Consider the following 19,351-nt stretch of genomic DNA (forward strand, 5'->3'; position numbering starts at 1 on the left):
TTCCAACAGACATTTATTAGTTGAAGTCAATGCACATGAACGAGTGTCGCTCCCGTGTGCTGCGCACCTTTGCCATCAGGTAAAACACAGGCCAAATAGGATCATATGACCAGGACAGCAGCCTGCCTTCTGTTCCACAACCAGCCACACAAACACAGCCGGCAAACACAGAGCAAAACAGGTCGGGATCCTCCCCATCTCCTTCCTGGCCATCCTCCCTGCCTGCCCAAGCACTGCACACCAGCTGAAGTCTGGCTCCTGGGGCCTGGAGGGGTGGAGGTAGTGATGAATTTGGGGACCAAGCAGTGGATCAAGGGCCCTTCCCGGCCTTTGGCTCCCTCTTGGCCCAACAAAACATCCTGGCTCAGGAATTCACCCTTCCCAAGGCCTGGGGAAGGTGAGCACAGTGCGAGGGGTCTTGTAGGCCCTGAGCCCCGGGTCTGTGTGGGTCTCAGCGAGCACCCACATCGCTCCACGCCTGGCTGCAGCACCGCCAGGCACAGCAGCCACGGGACAGTGTCTGGAAGAGTAGAGAGGCCCAATCTGTCCCACCAGCTCCAGGCTGGATGCTACTGCTGCTGGCCTGTCACTGCTGCTTGAGCAACAGCCCCAGCCGTGTATTGCGGTGCGGAGGTACCTCGTGTTGTTACACCCAGCTGGCAAAGTGGAGGGAAGCTCCATGGGGCGCTCCCTCCAGCCTGCAGTGGAGCCTCCCCAAAGCAAGGGGAACACCAGGAACCGGCAAGGGGTGCAGTAGGTCGTTAACAATAAGCAGCACAAAATGTAAGCAGGCTTCAGACTGAGACCATTGAGGTCAGCTCAGAGGAGACCTGAACCAAAGTGGGGTCAAGTTTGCTAGAGGTGACCAGGTACAGTGACAGCCTGCTGGGGCCCTGCACCCCGGCCTGTGAGTGTGCAGAGGGATTGCTTAAGAGCTCGTGGACTTTCATTGCTGCTGGTAAGAACCACATGGAGAGAAGATTGCTCAGGAAGGACAAGTGAGTGGAAACCCCCTTTCAAAGGTTAGAGAACTGGGATTTCTGGCAGTGCTGATAGAGAAATGCAGGAGGAACTTGGACCTGCTTGTGACATTGCACCAGGAAGGGTCCCACCTGCATGGTTTTATAGGGATGAATGTGCTTTCAGGTGCAATGAGAAGAGACAGGTGGGCTGCAACCTCTCTGACATGGGCACGCCGGGCCCTGGGCCAGGCAGAGGCACCCACCACCTCCAGGCCCACCGGCAAGCTGCAGCAGGGCTGAGCTGAAGGCCTCAGCACTTTCGCCAGAGGGCAGCACAAGCTCCTGGGCAGCCACCCAAAGGGGAGGCCACCCCGGGCCACCCAGTGACACGACACCACCCTACAGGGCAGGCAGGGCTCGAGATGTGAGAGGCCTCCACAGCCTGTGAGGAGAGCCCCTGTCCTGCTGCAGTGGGTGTAGCAGTTCTGTCTGTGCCATCTCCACATGGGGATGCTCAGAGGGGACAGCAGGACTGAAACACTGGGTGACCTCGGGGTGCTGTGAGCCTTTCACATAGGACTTAGGTCCAGCTCATGGTGCTAAGCCTGGGGGCACTGGATGGGCACTGGAGGGCAGGGCCGAGTGCCCTCTTGGCATTGAGGGTGTCTCTCACCTGCTCTCTCAACCTTCCCTGCCACATTTCTAGTCTCCCATTTGGATTCATCTTCCTTTGCATGTTGCTCTGTTCTTCTGATTTTGTCTCCTTTCCTCTTTTTCTCTGATTTCCTCTTTTTCCTTGGAGCTGAAACTGAACCCAGTAATAGCGAGGTGGAGAAAGCAGATCATCTGCCTGTAGTTCAACACACTACATCTGTGCTCAGGTGAAAGCATCACAAGAATTAGCCCTTCATTCAGCCGGCCCCAGGCAATGCCCTTCCCACTTCCCACAGATCTACCCAGAGCCATAGGGGACTTGGCAATAACATCAAGGCAAATGCAACAAAACCCAGACCAGAGACATTCCCCACAAAGAGTCCTTAGGAACCATCCCACAGAGACTCACAAGCTGGTACAAGGTACAAGGCCAAGGATGAGATCTGTGGCAACAGCTTCTCTTGGATGGTGGAGCACGATGTTCTCCAAACGTTAGCTCCAAGTGCTTGTTTTATTACACCGGCAGGTGCAGAACCTCTTTGTCGTGGGCTCACTGCTGCACACACCTCTGCCAAGCTGAGCTCAGGTGGGATTCAGTTGATGTCATGGAGGAGACGACCATTGACGTGGCACCAAGGAGACATGCCATCATTCAAGCTTGCACCAGCCTACTTGGAAAGTCTCTTCAGTGGCGGTGCTGCAGTGGGAAGCATGAATAATGACAGGAGGTTGAAACTCTCGGAGGACAGCAGGTAGTGGACTCTGGCTGGAGACCTGGGGAGAAAATGAAAGAAATAGGAAACCAAGGGTTGCAACCACATTATTCCCTTCATGCTTCCCTCCATCTCCTCGGCCTCCTTCCAGCCATCACCACTGCTGCCTCCCTTCCAGCCCCATGGGCTGCAGCCTGGTGGTCCCTCGCACCCCATTCCTGCTGTGCCAGGAGCTCTGTGTCCCATATATCAGCGCTCACCCACCCTGTACAGGCAGCCCCAGTACTCCAGGGAACCCCTGTCACCCAGCCCAGGAGGCGAACACTACCACGGTCATGTCCTGTGCAGAGGAGCTGGGGACTGGCTACATGATGGAGCAGGTGAAGCCACAGCACTCCTTGAGCAGTGTGAGGCCTGTCTTGGTCATATACGGGGCGGAGGTTTGCTGCCCTCTGGAAGTCATTTTCTTCTCTTTGACAGGAGCTATGGAGAGAGGCATTGTTACCTTTAGGGTTGGTGTCTGCTCGCTGACAAGAGCACAGGCCCATTGCTTCTTCTGAGAGCTCCTCTCAGGGCTGTGGTGCTGCCCCTCCTCACGCAGAGGCACAGGGACCCGGGGCAGGAGATACCCACCACGCTGGGGAGGTGTTCCTCCAGCACTGATGGAGGCACAGGGAAGGCTGGCCTGCCACCAAAGGCCATGAAGAGAGGACGGCTGGATGGATACCGTGACTTGTGACCTCAGCTAACTGTGATGAAATGGAAGAGGATGGTTCAAAAAGGTCAGATGAAGTACATGAACCATGAAAGGACACCCACTTGTCCTAGTCCTCATAGGCCATGCTGGCTGAGAAGTGCCAGGAGGGTAAACGGAAGCACAGCATCTACTGATTTGTGATGCTTCCACAATATGATCTCAAGCACCAGCACCCCAAACTTGCCATTTCCCCACACCCTCCTCCACCAACAGACAGCCTCCAGGTAAGCTCGCCCCACAAAGAACAATGAACTCTTGTGAACAAAGTGCTTAAAGAAGGGAGAAACTGGCAGGGAGGTTCAATGGGAGGAATAAAACTCATCAGCCACCTACTTGCTTTCTGGAGGTAGCTTTTGGAGAGCTTATTTTGCAGGAATTCTGCCATTTCCTTGTCTTCTTCTCTCTCCCTGTGATAAAGAGATTGATTAGTACCTGGGAAAGGAGCAGCGAGGCATCTGGCAAAGCATAACGCCGATCTAAGGACAGATTGCACTGTCCTCATTGCAAGGAATAAATTGTACCCAGCTACCTGAGCCTCTCAAACTCCACATCGTCCACCAGAAAATCCCGAGTTTCCACCAGCTTGTGTATCTGCTGCACCAGCTCCTCCTCCTTCTGCTTCTCCTCGTTGGACTTCTCGGTCTCTGCAGCACAAGGAGCATATTTTACACAACAGCAGGGGTCAACACTCCCGTGCCAAGGCCAAGCTTGCTCTGCCCCACTTGGAAACAGATATAACAGCAGGGGAAAAATCCAACACAAAGTGCCTGGACCCAGATACAGGCTGCTAAATAAGCGACAACCTCATCTCAAACCACCTGGGTCTGGTGTGATCAAACTTTGAATTTTGAGTTTCTCACCAAAACTCCATGGGGATGAGCATTGCTAGATGCAACTGGGAGCTTCGCAAAACAGAGAAAGGGTTGCTAAGCAAAGTCGCCTCACTGGTGGGACACCATGGCTCTCTAGGTGTCACTGCTGAAGAGGGTGGACACCTGGTCCCAAGGTGCTCAAAAATGTCAGATTCAGGTATCATCCTTCTGCCAGGATGTGCCTAACCCGCACTTCCCATGCCAGAACACCCAACCATGTCCACTCAGCCAGGTCCTTGAGAAAACAGCCAGGGATCCAAGTGACTCAAAAACAGAAGGGGGGAATTATCAGCAATGCCCATATGCTCTGGGAACATGTTGCACCACCATCCTGTATAGAGAAAGACATGAAAACAAACACAATCCACTGCTTTTCATAGCCTTATTCCCTGCTGAGCACTGTCCCTGTGATCTTACCCAGTGCATCTGACCTTTCAAAACATTGTCAGCCTACATGGGCTCCATCCACCCCCAATGACAAGGATGACTGCAAGTGTCTGCCAGGCTATTTTGAATGTACTAGCCCTGGTTGTCACCTGCACACCCACACTGACCTAACTCAAGCACTTGTGCCACGTATCTTTGGGCAGTGAATTAGTGAAGACCCAGGAAACTCTCACATCACTGTGATGTCATGTTCCATATAAATTGGTACATACTGGTAAGCAGGATACGTGGAGATCCTTGGGGATTGGGCTAGATGGCCTTTAAAGGTTCCTTCTAACCCAAACCACTCTATGATTCTATAAGATAGAGGAGTGTTAGATCTAAACGGAGAGCTACCTTGGGAGGAAATTGTGACTGTCTGCGCTGCAGCTATTTAACACCATTTCTGAATTCAGCGGCCAGCTCCAAAATCAATCCAGCACACGATGGATCAATCTCCAGTTTTTCTTCAGCTAAATAAAAATGCAGCAAAATTCTCAGTATGGAGCAAACCCTGTCAGCAGGGTCTCAGCAGTTACGTAAACTGTGTATTGATTTGTAGTTTAAAGTCTGCTATGAATTGCTGGGAGGTGCTGCTGTGGGGGTCTGAGTAGAAGGAATTCATTATCATCATGCTGTTAGGAACACCCCCAGAAAACAAAGGCTTCTCCTCCAATTGTGGTTTTGTGCAGGGAGTGAGCTTGAGCTCCCCGGCAGAAAAAGCTGATCTGGGACACAGACATGGGTCTTTCTCCATGAAGAGTTAATGGAAAGTCACAGGGCCATTGCCACAGCCTCCTGCAGCAGCTCCCACCTGTCTGCTGGGAATTAAAGCACAGTGTCATTAGGCTGCCGTGAAAATCAGAATCATCAGGCTGGCCACAAACATAACGGCTTAGTTGGAGTTAGTTAGCAGTCTCCATTCCTGAGTTACAGCACATCAGAGTTAACCCACTGTACAAACACTGCACCTTTTTTTCCAACCTGCTGATGTCAGAGTCCATCATGACCACGGTATCTCTCTGAATTATTAAAGGCACTTTGGTCTGGTGAGATTTCATGCCACAGGTCTGGATGAGCTCTGAGTAAGCACTGACGTCTTTGAATCCTTCTCTGAACCAAACCTCAACACCCATTTTTATGAATGATCTGCTGCTACAGTCTCACAAAGCAGGCAATTTGCAGGATTTTTCCAGCACGGCCTGATTTGAGCCAAGTTATAAAGAAGGCAAAAAAAGCATCCCTCATGTAAGCAGCATTCCTGCTTCAGCTGAATCTGGGAACAATGAAAAGACATGAAATTAAAGACCAAAGCAGATGAAGAAAAGCCAGCCACATTCCTCAATCTTCAGAAAACAAGTTTAACTCTGTTCCTAAGCCACCATTTAAGTCATGCCTTAATTTACAAACTAGAAGCTGTTTGAATTAAAAATCCCTATGAGATGTGGGTCTACATTTCTCATGCAGCTCCTGTCTTCATGGCAGAATCCTCCCCCGCCCAAGCCTGAACCTCCCTCTGATGTGGCCAGGTTATATTAATCTGACAAAGACCTGCATATTAAGCAGCAGTTGGGCTCTAACCTGCCTCAGTCTGGTGTTTCACAAGCACACACAGCACAGCGACACTATGGCAGCAGAAAAGGTCTCTGCCACCCTTGGCTTGGGGATAACCTCGGGCGCAGACCTGCTGAGCTGAGCTGCTCTGGAGAGCAGATGTGCACAGCTGGGCCCAGGCATCGCCCCCTGCTACCCACTCCGTGGTCTCAGCACAGCATCTTCAGCGAGGTACCTGTGGTGGAAGTAACCGAGGTCCGGATCTTAAGGCTCACATGAGTACGAGTAAGCAGGGACCTGACTCCCACCTGGTCCTGAAAACACAGCCAGAGTCCTTCCTGGGGCTGAATGGGGATGTCCAAGGAGGAGGCACAGCTTGATGAGCAGTGATGGCAAGTGTGTGAGGAAGCCCTTCTTGTTCTTTCTCATTCGAACCTGGAGTTGTTTGGTGTGTGCTTTCATTAAAGTATTTTGGCTGAAGGGGATCCTTTAGAGAGCTAAGATTTGGCCACAGAAGGGCAGGTCTGGTTGTGACAGGGACACCCAGCACCCATCTTACCATGGCTGCAACCAGGAGCCCTGTCCTGGCAGATGCTGCCCTCTGCCCTGCTGCTGACAGACATCTCTGACATGGTCATAGCACCAATTCATTGTTTTCCATGCTCTTGAGGCCTCTGAAGGTCTCTCTCATCCCGCTGCCTCCAAGGTGTGGTCTCACAATGTCCCCTGCTTCTCCCCTTAACTCACCCAAGCCATGTTCTCAGTGGACGCAGCAGGTCCCACCATTCACTGGAACCTAACTCAACCCTTCCCTGTCTTCCCCCTCTACCAGACCCACGCTGCTCCTCAGAGGACTTGTATTTCTTCCCCTTCTGTTTCCTCTGCTGTCAGCTTAGGCCTGCACGAGGTCTCCCTGTCCCGAGAAAGACCTTGGGTCACACCAAAGGAGCCAAGTTCCTGCTGCTCATGCTCTGCCTGCAGCCGCAGCATCTCTGGGAGCGTCCCAAGGGGGGACATGGTGAAGAGCTTTTTGGATTTCATGGCAATCTTTCTGCTGAGTGCAGAGGCAGGGTGCAGCTCTTTGAAGTTCTACAAAGCCTTACCTGGAAGGGCTATCAGTTTTTGAAGCTCCTTTTTCAGCCGGCTGATTTCTTTGCAAAGCTGAATGTCATCCATCCTGCAGAGACACAAATGAAACCACTGAGGGAAACGCTGGGAGAGGAAAGGTGTAAAATGTCCAGAGCAAAACCCAGCACATGCCCTCAGTGCCCACGGTGGGGAGCACAGATCTACCTGCCTTCCCTTGGGAATCGGCAGCCACTTCATCTCAGAGCAGCTTTTGCAGCTAAATGGGTTGTGTCACCGGCTGTTGGCAAAGCAAAAGTTTTGTCACTCTAATGACAATGATACCTTATTAAAACCTGGCACATGCAATAGCAGTTGTGTTTCTTCTCAAAAAAAAAAAAAATCCTTAAATAGCAAAATCTAAAAGCAAAGAGAAACTGCCACCACCAAGAAAAGTCTGACACTTTTAATACCAGCTTTCTGCAGAAATGAAAAAAAGAGTCAGAAAAATGAAATACAACACAGGGGAAAAGTGTGCAAACTTTGCAGGTGCCTGCTGAGGAGCAAGGTCATTTCAACAGGAGAAAAGGTGCCTGCTGAAGCCGTGGGCAATGAAACCATCTCACGGCAGCAGCAAGACACCAAGAAGGACAAGCCCAAGGCGGCACTGAGCTTAGCTCAAGTGTCAGCAGCAGGGTGGCACACACCGTGCTGGGGCAGTGTGGTGATGCCCGGGGAGGAGGAAGCACCATAGATGCTCAGCCACCCCCAAAGGTGCACCGGTGTGAGTGCAGCTAGTGGAGAAGGCTTAACCCAATTTACTCATTGATTTATCACAAAAATATCACATGCTTGTGCCCTCACTAAAGCCCCACTTGGACAAGACCGAGGAATGATGATGTCTGGTCACAGTGAACTTTAATGCCTCAGTTTGAAGGGTTTGGGACACTCTCCAATGGCACTGAGGCACCCAGGAAACAGAGAACCCTACTCAGGGGATTTGGGCCACTGGCTCATTTGAAATCAAGGAATCAGAAACCCCCCTTTTTTTTTTTTAACCTTGATAGAGACTCTGTACGTCCTCCTGAGCCCTACCAAGCACTCCAGCATCTTGACATGAGCTTCCCAAGGTCACCCAAGACCTGAAGGCAGGAAAACTCACTCCATGGATGCTGTGCAGGGTGCATGGCAAAGCATCCAACCTGGAAGAACTCAGCTGATATTTTTAGCAAGCTCCACATCTGTGAGTGATGAGAAACCCTAAAACATGATCTGTGTCTACAGATAATACACAGTCGACTCACGAGCTGGTGCCACCTTGAACAGATGTGCCTTTGTTATTAAAAGCCCTGCCTGCAACTTCGGTAATCCTGCCGGCCCTTCCACTGAGTCACGCCGTCCACCCATCTGGGATGAGTCACGCTAGAGCTACTCGAAGCTGCAGATTTGTCAGCTGTGCCGAGGACACCAGAAATATTAATTAGAGAAAGGAAAACGAACAGACTGATGAAGAGGGACCCCGTGTGATATCGCTGTAGGAGGAGAACATCCCAGGCGGAGGAAGTCTTTCCTCTTGGCTCTGTTATTCCCTTGCTCCATCTGACAGTGTCTTCACTTGTTTGCAGACTGCACTGCGCAGGTCCACCAATGCCAACGGCTGGCAGCTGTGCAGGGAGAAGAGGGAGCTCTGTCTGTCCTTGTATCACCTGCTCCTCGTGCCTTGGTGGCTGAGCCCTGAGCTTCTGCAAAGAGCACGAGCAGGAGGGCTGCACAGGACACATGGGCAACTGGCTGATCAACGGTGATAGACTTATTAAAATTAAAATAAAGAGTCAAATGATAACTGAAATATCAAAATTAAAATTGAATTAAATCATTTGAAAACTTATAATAAAAGTAATGAATGGGTGGTAATAAAAATTGTCATTTCAATAAAACCTGGGAGAGATTGCAAAGGCAAGCACCCAGGAGGCTGCTGCTGGAGTTGGGATTATTTCTGCCACCTGAGATAATGTTGCAGCATCAGCCACGGCCGTGCTGCCCTGCCTGGCTCTGGGATCAGAGCAGGTCACTTCTGCACAGAGCAGGTAAGGAGTGAAGCTGCACCTCTCGTAGGAAATTCAGACCTTTCTTTTGCCCTGTAACGGGAGAAATGCCAGGAGTGTCATTGTTTTCCACAGCACAGACATGTTGTAAATATTGAACATTAAATATTAAACACAGAAATGTTGTAATATTTTAGGTTGACATCTCCAGCAAGAAGAAAACACCAGTCCCTATGGACTGACCAGACAAGTCACATCTCCGCTTGGTGGCACATCAACGGAGATGTCCATTTCCCTGAGACCTACAGTCCAACTGATCCTATTTTTTCCCCCATTGGTAAAATAAGCCCCACTGCAGCCCCACAGCCCCATCCTGTCTAAACCCACCATGCAGAAGCCAGGCCTGGGAGTTCCCTTGTCCCTGGCAGTGACTCCCAGCTGCTCAGACATGCAATTCTGGTGCCTCCAAAAACTTCCCAGTGATGAATTTTGCAGCCGTACCCACCCAAGGACATAGAAAACAAATAATGGGATACAGAAAACCAAGAGCTGTGAGTTTTGACAGCACCCGTGAGATTTAGGTACTGGTTGCCATGGAAAGCATTTAAGTACTTCACTTTTTATGACTTCCAAAAATCCGTTTCAGCAATAGATTTGGGACGAACTGTGCTGATCCCTCACAGAGGTCATCACTCCAAATCTGAGCCATGAGACCACAGTCCAGCTCACAGCTACTGCAGGCAGCGGGTTTACATGGGCACTGCCAGGCTCCTGTCATCCCTGTGGTGCAGGCACCAGTGGAGACCCAAACATGTTAAAATAGCAGCATGTCAAGTACTGTAGCCCAGTAAATACTTTTTTTTTTTTTTTTTTCCAATTACCATTAAAAAATCACAGGTTTGCGGCTGACCTGACCGCACGGGAGCTCAGGACTGGGCTGACTGTAGCAAGGTAGTGATATTAAAAAGCATAATCAATTCAGACCATGAATGCTAGTATCATCGCAATTCAAATTATAACTGCTTGTTGAATTTTGATTTGGGTCATTGAGATTTTAATGAGGCCGACAGATAACATCTCACTTCCACGTGCATGGCATGTTCCCTCTTCGCCCACACCAGGACTTTGAGGGTTGCCCTAGGGCAGTGCAGGGAGCTGGGAGCCCCATTTCCATGGGTCTGACCCAGCTTTCTGCAGCTCTGAGCTGACCCAGGGTATGTCCCTCATTATGTTTCTGGCTCAGAGGCGTCTTGGCCAAGCACCCTGCTTTGCCTCTCGCTGATGGCATGCAGGTCTTTGCAAGCTGGAAACCATGCGCATGATATGCAGAGCTGTGCTGGGAGCGCCACCTGTTTATCTCATGTTGCAGTGAGCCTTCCAGCCCCTTGGATCTTTGCTTTTTTTCTCAGCTGCCTCCCAGTTGCCTCTGCCCACTAAGCCAGAGTCAGGACTGCAGACCCCAGCGGCCCCAGAGGGGCTGTGCAGCTTTGCCGCAGCTTTGCTTCATGAGCTTTTCTCTTGTGGCCATCCCTCTGCATCAAACTGGCTTTATTTCTGCCTTTTCAGTAAAGCTCTTGACACAGTTTCTCATAAGATCCTACTGGACAAAATGTCCAGCATATAGCCAGATAAAAACATCATACGATGGGTGAACAGCTGGCTGACAGGCAGGGCTCAAAGGGTTGTGGTAAATGGGCAGCCTGTCACCAGTGGGGTCCCCCAAGGCTCCATTTTAGGACCAGTCATCTTCAATGTTTTTATAAACAATTTGGATGTAGGACTAGAAGGTGTTCTGAGCAAATTTGCTGATGACACTGAACTTGGAGTTGTTGACACTGTTGAGGGTGGAAAGGCCTTGCAGAGAGATCCAGAGAGATTGGAGAGCTGGGTGATCACCAACCACATGAAGTTTAACAAAGGCAAGTGCCGGGTCCTGCACCAAGGACGGGGCAACCCCGGCTGTACAGACTGGGCGATGAGACACTAGAGAGCAGCCCCGCAGAGGGGGATCTGGGGGTTGTGGTTGGCAGCAAGTTGAATATGAGCCAGCAGTGTGCCCTGGCAGCCAGGAGGGCCAACCATATCCTCAGGTGCATCAAGCACAGCATCGCTAGTCGGTCGAGGGAGGTGATTGTCCCGCTCTACTCTGGTGTGGCCTCACCTTGAGCACTGTGTGCAGTTCTGGGCACCACAGTACAAAAAGGACATTGAACTGCTGCAGAGTGTCCAGAGGAGGGCAACTAAGATGGTGAAGGGCCTAGAGGGGAAGATGTATGAGGAGCGGCTGAGGGCACTGGGCCTGTTCAACCTGGAGAAGAGGCGGCTGAGGGGAGACCTCATCGCGGCCTACAGCTTCCTCACGAGGAGGAGTGGAGGGACAGGCGCCGATCTATTCTCCTTAATCACAAGTCACAGGACCTGTGGGAATGGTGGCAAGCTGAGGCAGGGGAGCTTTAGGCTGGACATCAGGAAGAGGTTCTTCACTGAGAGGGTGGTCGCACACTGGAACAGGCTCCCCAGGGACGTAGTCACGGCACCAAGCCTGTCAGAGTTCAAGAAGCGTTTGGACTGTGCTCTCAGCCATGCGGTCTGAATTTTTGGGTAGACCTGTGTGGGGCCAGAAGTTGGACTCGATGATCCTTGTGGGTCTCTTCCAACTCTGGATATTCTAAGATTCTGTGATTCTTTTTGTGCCACTTTGATCTTGGCACTCTGTGCACCCAAATTCTCCGTGCTGATACTCCAAAAGGGAAGAACTCAGTGGAGACCATTGTGCCATTGTAATCTGGAGCATGGGTAAGTCAGTCCTTCTCCTCCCACACCACAGCAGATCCCAATATATATCCTGAGAAAATGTTCTTCATCACCCTCAGTCACTGCAGCACAGTGACTATTGATTGCCTTAAATATGAAAGGCATTCAGAATTTTACTCCAAAACTGTTTTGACTACAGCCCTGAGCCCTGGAGAAAACCCTTCCCCCCACATCTAGCTGCAAAGGCTGTGCTGGGAACGAGGGACTGAGGCTGGTCCAGACACATCAGAGCTGGGAGGATGCGTAACGTTGCAGCGTGGGGACGGAAAACTGCAGCCACATGGCTGTTCAACAGCCAGAGATCTGCGTGCTGGGGCAAAGCAGTATCTCCAGAGAGCAGCAATGAGACACCAAACCTCAGGGCCCTTCCCAATCCCAGCCCAAGAGCTGAGCATGAACCTGCTGAGAAGATGGGGTGCTCATGGTGGAATATGGGCATGTTTTAGCTTGGTTAAACCCATGCCATCAACTCTGTTTGCATAGAAACAGGCTGGCTCCCAGCACTCACATGTATCTCAGCTCCGACTCCCTCCTCACCAGGATCTCCCTGATCCTCTCGATTTTGAAGAGTTCCCCTTCGATGTCATCGATGGTGGTGGTGGAGTCGGCCATGGAAACAATTTCATCCTCTGTAAAGGAAAATGGAGCCACATCAGCCATCAGCTGACATTTAAGGTGCTGAGGATGATGGCGTTTCCCAGACCCCCTGCAAACACCAGACAGCATCACCAGTAAGCGTGTGCAGTTTTAAGTTCTTTTCCAGGTTGCTGCTGCAAGAGGAAAGAGCCCGACACATTCATGGAAAGAGTACTTTGGGAAACCCACTTGGGGAAACAGTCAGGAAAAGGGTATGTCATTGACTCAGGACAAGAGCCAAAAACATCACAGCAAAATATGGGAAAAAGAGGCTCTCGTATTTCAGAAGAGCGTGGTGGCAAGCCGGGGGAATGGGCAGGATGAGAGTCCAGCAGGCATCATCCTGCTCTGACCACCAGCTCTGCCTCCACCCATGTCCCACTGATGTCCCACTGATTCACACAGTGCCTACAAGCCTGCACAGCCTGCAGCAACCCCCAGCCTGTTTTATGGGATAGAGAAGGCCAGCTCCCTGCTCCCTGCCAGTCTGGCTCTCAGCATCATGTCAGCGAGCTTGTTATCAGTGACGTGCAGCAGTGCATTCATCACACGCAGGCTAATCTGGCTCTCCTGTGATGTACGCGCAGCACAGGTTGGGGGGGGGGGGGTCAGCAGCTACAGCAAAGCCAGGCTATGAGACAACGTTAACAATCACACACATCAGGGGAAAATTGTGCTTCCTTTGGATCTCCACAGTGCACACATCTCTGCTATGAGACTTTGCCTTTCTGCAGCCCTGGGACTTTGCCCATGCAGGGCAGGAAGAGATCAGTACAAAGGCACAAGGCAAAGCACCCCGCACTCACTGGTCCTCTGCTCATCACTTAAAACTGCTGGAGAAATTGTTCCCAGAGTGAGGCATGTTTCCAAGGCTGCTGGTGGAGAAGGTTTAAGAGCAGCAATATGAGTAGTTTAGGTTACCATGACTGGTTTGGGGAATAGTTCTCCTCTCTTTCTGGCTTAGAAACTAATGAGGATTACTCGGAGAATGCCTCCCTCCCCAGCAGCCATCCAGGACCCTTTCAGCCAACACCAGCATGCCGAATCCTCAGTCGTTCCCCATCCTGAACTCTCAAGATGCTCCTAGGAGCCAGCGCCCGCTCAGGACAGATCAAGGGAAATGTGGGCTGGACACAACGTGAGGCTGGATGTGCTGCCTCCCATCAGCTCTTGCCTCTGCTGCAAACAAGCCCAGGACCCCCCCTCAAGCCCCCAGCCTGCTTTCCATCGGCCTGAAGGGGTTGCTAGGGGACCGGACTGGGGTTGCTACGGGACCAGGGATGCGGTTGCTGCAGGACCGGGCTGCTGTTGCTAGGGGACAGGACCTCGGTTGCTAGGGGACCGGGATGCTGAGCTCCCATCCCGAGCATCCTGCTGCACTGCCACCCCGCAGCGCCTCGCTGCTGCACCTGGCCATGGGCAGGGGGCTGGGGGCAGTGCTCGCACCTCCCTGCAGGTGTGCCCTGCTCACACCTCTCTGTATATGTGCCCTGCTCACACCTCCCTGCAGAAGGCAGCAGACAAGCAGGTAACACACCCCAGGGTGCAGACAGAACGGCCACCGTGCACTTGAAGGAGCCGCTCCCTGGGGTGCTGCCTACACTTCAGTGCGGCTCTAGACCTGTCAGGAAAAAGCTGCATTGCTCCAAGTGTCCCTTCAGTGACCAGGCTGAAATGACGAGGCTGTTTGTTTTACAGATGCTCCAGTAAACAAAGACACAAGCTGACTGCAGCTCTCATTAGCCGAGGACAGATCTGAGCCCTGCTTGGAGCACAGGGGTGGGCTCGGGGGAGCTCCTGTCACTGCTGGCCTGGGTGGGTGGGGGACTCACCCAGCACAGCTCTGATCACTGGTGGCAGAAGTACCTGGCTCAGGTCATCAGCCAGCTGCTTCCCACCCACAACAGTGAGCACAATGGCTTGAAACAGGTGTCAGCATCGCTCCTTCTCCCTTCTCATCCCAGAACCTCATTAGCCGCAGCCATCCCAGCTGCGGGAGCGAATCCTCGCCTGTGTACACGAAGGAAGGAGGAGGCAGTGGTGGGCAATGTCAGCCCACAGGCAGCTGCCCACAGGGGTGAGAGAGCTGCTGGCTCGGCTCAGGGTGGGTTTGCATCAACAACAGGGAATTCAGCGTGGCTGGGGACACACTGCGCAGGAGGAGCTGCCCTCATGCACCCCGCAGCCACCTTTCTGCAGGACAGCGGAGGCTGCAGGTCAGGAGTGACACACGGGGTGGGGACAAGGGACAGGTCTATGCCATGCAGCAGAGCAATGGTTGCAGGATTTGAGCTGGAAGCTCCCCTTGGTGGTGTGGTTGGGACAGGGCACTCAGTGTCCCTAAGGCAAGACGTGTCCTCAGCACGGCAGGGAAGATCTCACCGGAGCAGTACGTCCTGGAGAAGAGCTCTAAGCAGGGAGTGGTGTGCCTGGAGCTGCTTAATTTAGGAGCAAGGGTAGCCCCAGGTGAGAGCTCCTGCAAAATGGACACAGCCCCCTGGCAGGAGCACCCTTCTGCCACTGTTGTTCGGGCCTCCACCAGCCCCCAACGCTTCCCTCTGCTTCCTTAAAATCTGTCACAGGCACCTCCTCCTTACCCCTTCTGTTTTCAGTGAAGAATGGAGAAAGTCTTCGGGATCAGAAACCCCACGCTGCTGCTGCTGGGGTTTTTGGTAAGGGTGAGACCCTGCCCAACATCAGCCAATCCTTCACGTTGATTGGCACCAAGAAAACACAAGGGCTTGGGAAGCAGGACCGGAGACACTGTGGGGTGCAGAAACACCTGGGCAATGGAAAACAGAGCTAATCCTCTGCACGAAAAACATCCATCAACCCTCATGAGAAACCAGTGAATCCGTACAGACAGCAACCCGAGGGCTACTGATAGGATGCCCTATCCTACAGGATGCTGATAGGATTAACTTGCTGGTGGAGACCCCTTCCATCCACCAGCATCTGCCCAGGACCACAGGCAGTCTTGCCAAGAGCTGAACATCTGAGCAAGGGCAGGGACAGGAGCACAAGATGGGCAAGGAGAGGCTGACAGAAGCAGGTTTGCTCAACCCGAAGGAGAAAAGGTGAAGGGGGATCTCATGGCTGTCCTCAGCTACCTAATGGGAGGAAGCAGAGAAGAGGGAGTCAGACTCCTTTTGGAGGTGTGCGAAGATCAGGCAAGAGATGATGAACACAAGCTGGAACACTGGAGGTTCCAGTTAGATTGCAGGAAAACATTTTCCCTTCAGGAAACAAGAACTGGGACTGGAGAGGTCAAGGGATCTCATCCTTGGGAGTTGGGCTCGAGATCTCCAGAGCTCCCTCCTGATCCAAATTCCTCTGTGATTCCATGTGATGAGGTAAGTCTGTGACGAATACATAGGAATTACATGGATCTTCTCTGCGAGTGCAGGAGATGCTTCCTCCAGGCAGACGCAGGGGATCCCACATCCCTGAGCCCCCCAGCTACAGGCACAGGCCACACCACAGCTCCCCGCGCAGCCTGTGTGATGGCAGCGACTCCACAAAGCCATCACAGATGGAAGCGTGGACACTCAGAGCTCACAAGGGAGTAAAACCCAGCACATCCTGCAGACAGCTGGGCCAAAGACGTCCCCAGAGGTGGTTTTGCCAAGCTGAGAATGGGTTTCTAACACCCATTTCTAAGTGCCTGGCACCAAGTAGGGGCTATAGCAGAGGCGTTCATTAAACCTGTGTCCAAGCTTACAGTCTGAGTGTCCCTTCAGGGAGGCAGCAGGATGACCACATGTGCAGCCACGCTGCCCAGGGCCCCTTTGCTCCCACAGCTGCACAGGCGGCAGTGGCACCAGGCATGGAAATCTGCCCCACATACAGAAATCTGCCCCCCACACAGAAATCTGCCCCACACACAGAAATCTGCCCCACGCTGCCCAAGCAAAGCGCCCCGACAGGCAGCATTTCCAGCTGGGAAACCCAGTAAGGGGAGAAAGCTTTGATCTCAACTTGGGGATGCTCTGATCATCACGCATGGCCCAGGGGAAGAGAGTATCGTTAATGAGGAGTATAATAGCTGGAGACTTTCACTCCGTATGGCTTTGGTGAAAACATTTAGACAGCCAGCAGCAAGTCTGGGATGAGTCACAGCAGCAGCCAGTTCAGGGTTGAGTTGTGAGCGATGATTAAAGTTGGGCGACTGATCGACAGTGCCCCAAGGAGGGGGGTCAGGGCCCTTTACCTGGGCCACATCCCAAGAGGCCTTTAACTCAGCTGTGGGTTTTTCCCTGCCATAGAAAGCAGCGTGGGCAGGAGGCATTCAGCTCACCACCACCAGCCCTTGCTCCGCAAGTCTGATAACAAGAGCAACCACAACATGCTGCCCGGCTCTGGGGCAGCATTTACAGAGGTGGCACAGTGCTTGTCCCCTGGGGTGCCCAGCAGAGGGACACGAACCTCAAGAACCTGCAGTGCACGGCCGAGCACCCCAGTCCTGCGGGACAAGCTCAGACCCCTGCACGCCCTCACCCAGACACTCTTCTCAGGCAGGGGGAGATGGTGGGGATAAATATTACTGCTCTGGAAGGCACAAAGGAGAACGATGGACACTTCAGGTAGCTCCCTGTGGAGCCGAGCAGCTTCACGGGCAACAACCCCACAGCAGCATCAAGCAAGGTGCTGGAGTTTGCTCCGTGCCTCCCTCCATGACTTTCTGGCTGCTTGTCCCCATCCTGCTGGGTGCAAGGGGCTAACGGGGAGCAGAAAGGGACGGGGAAGGGCAGAGGTTGTGCTATCCATAGGGTAGGACTACAGCTGGAAGGACGACCCGGCTGCAGGAGCCTCCTTTCCCCAGGGTGCCCACAGCCCAGGTGTGGGGGATATCACCTCCCACCCCAAGGCCAGGTCCTATGATTTGGGTGATCCCCCTGGTCAGACCCCCCACCCCCCCCAGGCCCACCCCGTTTCATTCTGGAGGAACTGGTCAGAATGGGAAAAGGCAGCGAAGGGCAGCGTGGGCACCCAGCCTGCCGACCAGGGCGGCTCTGCACCTCTCTGGGCAGCATCAGCCGGGGGGGGCTCATTCCTCCCTCCATCCTTCCTCCCCTCCAGCCAGCCCTCGGTCCCTCCACCCTCTCTCCCCTCCATCCTCCCTCCTTCCATCCCCTGCTGTCCACCCCTTCTCCCCCAGCCGCCCCTTCCCTCCCTCCCCATGCACCCCGTCCCCCCGTCCCTGCCCCATTCCCGGGGGCTCCCCGGGGGCTCCCCCGGCCCGTGCCCGGCTCCCCTTGGGGCCGCTACCGCTGCGGGCGCCCCGCGGGGCTCCGGTACCCGAGTCCGTGGGGAGGATGGAGGGGGGGGAGAACCGGAGGGGTGGCGGGGGGACAGCACCGGAGCCACCCGGGGCAAAGTTTGGAGCTCACCTGGCTGCGGCCAGCGGGTGGACTCGAGCGATCCGTAGCGGGGGGGGGTCCGCGTCCCCTCCATGCCGCAGCACGGCGCGGCCCTGCCCGGCCCTGCCCTGCCCGCTCCGCTCCGCCGGGCGGGGCCGGGGGGGCTCCCGCCGCTCCCCCCCGATCCGCTCCGCTCCGCCGGGGCCGCCGCGCCCCCTGCCGGCCGCCGCCGCCCCCCCGGCCCCGGCCCCCCCCGGCCCCGCTCCTCGGCCCCGCTTTCGTCCTTCATGTGCTCCCCCTCTCCCCTTCCCGCCTCGCAAACAGCACGTAAAATAATGAAATAAAGGATAAAATAATAAAATTAGCCTCCCCCCCCGCCCCCCGGTCACAGCAGTGGGGCTGGGAGGTGCTGCCCCGCGGGAGCCCCCCCGGGCTTGGGGCTCCTGCCAGGAATGGGGATGTGGGGGTGCAGAGCCGGCATGGGGCGTGCTGCGGGGGGATGCGGGGTTCAGTCGGGCCCCTAAAAGCAGGGCGAGGAGGTGGGCATGGGCAGCTGCACTTTGCACCAAGAGTAACTGCCCCCTGGGGAAAAACAGAACAGCAAAGTGTTTAAAAAACGTTCAAAAATACGCGATGGTCTGGAAGTCAAAGGTTTGTTGGCAGCACCCACTGGAACGGGGATCGTGGCTGTGAGCTGCTCCTCCTCTCCTGCCATGGAGCTCTTCTGTGGGATGCCGCAAGGACAAGTGTCACCGCCTCAGTGCCTTGTCCCAGCCTGGAACTGCTGGGACGTTGGGGAATTGGCATGGACTTAAAACCTTTCTGCTTGTAGGGCTTCATGCTGGTCATACTGTCATGAAACCACCTAGGTTGGAAAAGGCCTTCAGGGTTGTCAGGTCAACCATCAGCCTGACCTACCACGTCCCAGCACTACACCACGTCTTGTAAATACCTCCAGGGATGGGAACCTCACCACCTCCCTGGGCAGCCCCTTCCAGTGCTTGCCCATGCTGTCCATGAAGAAATCACAGAATCACAGAATTTCTAGGTTGGAAGAGACCTCAAGATCATCGAGTCCAACCTCTGACCTAACGCTAACAGTCCCCACTAAACCATATCCCTAAGCTCTACATCTAAACGTCTTTTGAAGACTTCCAGGGATGGGGACTCCACCACTTCCCTGGGCAGCCTGTTCCAGTGCCTCACAACCCTTTCAGTGAAGAAGTTCTTCCTAACATCTAACCTAAAACTCCCCTGGCTCAACTTAAGCCCATTCCCCCTCACCCTGTCGCCAGGCACGTGGGAGAACAGACCAACCCCCACCTCGTTACAGCCTCCCTTGAGGTACCTAAAAAGAGCGATAAGGTCGCCCCTGAGCCTCCTCTTCTCCAGGCTGAACAAGCCCAGCTCCCTCAGCCGCTCCTCGTAGGACTTGTTCTCCAGGCCCCTCACCAGCTTCGTCGCCCTTCTCTGCACCCGCTCAAGCACCTCGA

General features: G+C 53.7%; 1 protein-coding gene across 3 annotated transcripts; it reads right to left on the reverse strand.

The window, feature by feature from the left end:
• Positions 1-18,020, reverse strand: LOC311421070 (bMERB domain-containing protein 1-like). Of its 3 annotated transcripts, none has more exons than XR_014684679.1 (7): positions 17,889-18,020; positions 12,371-12,491; positions 7,042-7,115; positions 3,616-3,730; positions 3,420-3,493; positions 2,835-3,078; positions 1-2,390 (listed from the first exon to the last, which is right to left on the reverse strand). XR_014684679.1 is itself a non-coding variant. In XM_084492598.1 (7 exons), exons 1-6 carry the CDS (start codon positions 17,950-17,952, stop codon positions 2,694-2,696), a joined length of 567 nt encoding a protein of 188 aa, XP_084348724.1. In that variant the 5' UTR covers positions 17,953-18,020; the 3' UTR covers positions 1-2,390; positions 2,661-2,693. The 3 variants fall into 3 exon arrangements, 2 of the variants coding, with proteins under 2 accessions (XP_084348724.1, XP_084348723.1); XM_084492598.1 differs by lacking the exon at positions 2,835-3,078 and adding an exon at positions 2,661-2,812; XM_084492597.1 differs by lacking the exon at positions 2,835-3,078 and adding an exon at positions 2,658-2,812.
• Between the last annotated feature and the right edge of the window lie 1,331 nt (positions 18,021-19,351).

This window comes from Aythya ferina (genome assembly GCF_964211825.1).
Source record: "Aythya ferina genome assembly, chromosome: 18".
In the NCBI taxonomy this organism is placed as follows: domain Eukaryota; kingdom Metazoa; phylum Chordata; class Aves; order Anseriformes; family Anatidae; genus Aythya; species Aythya ferina.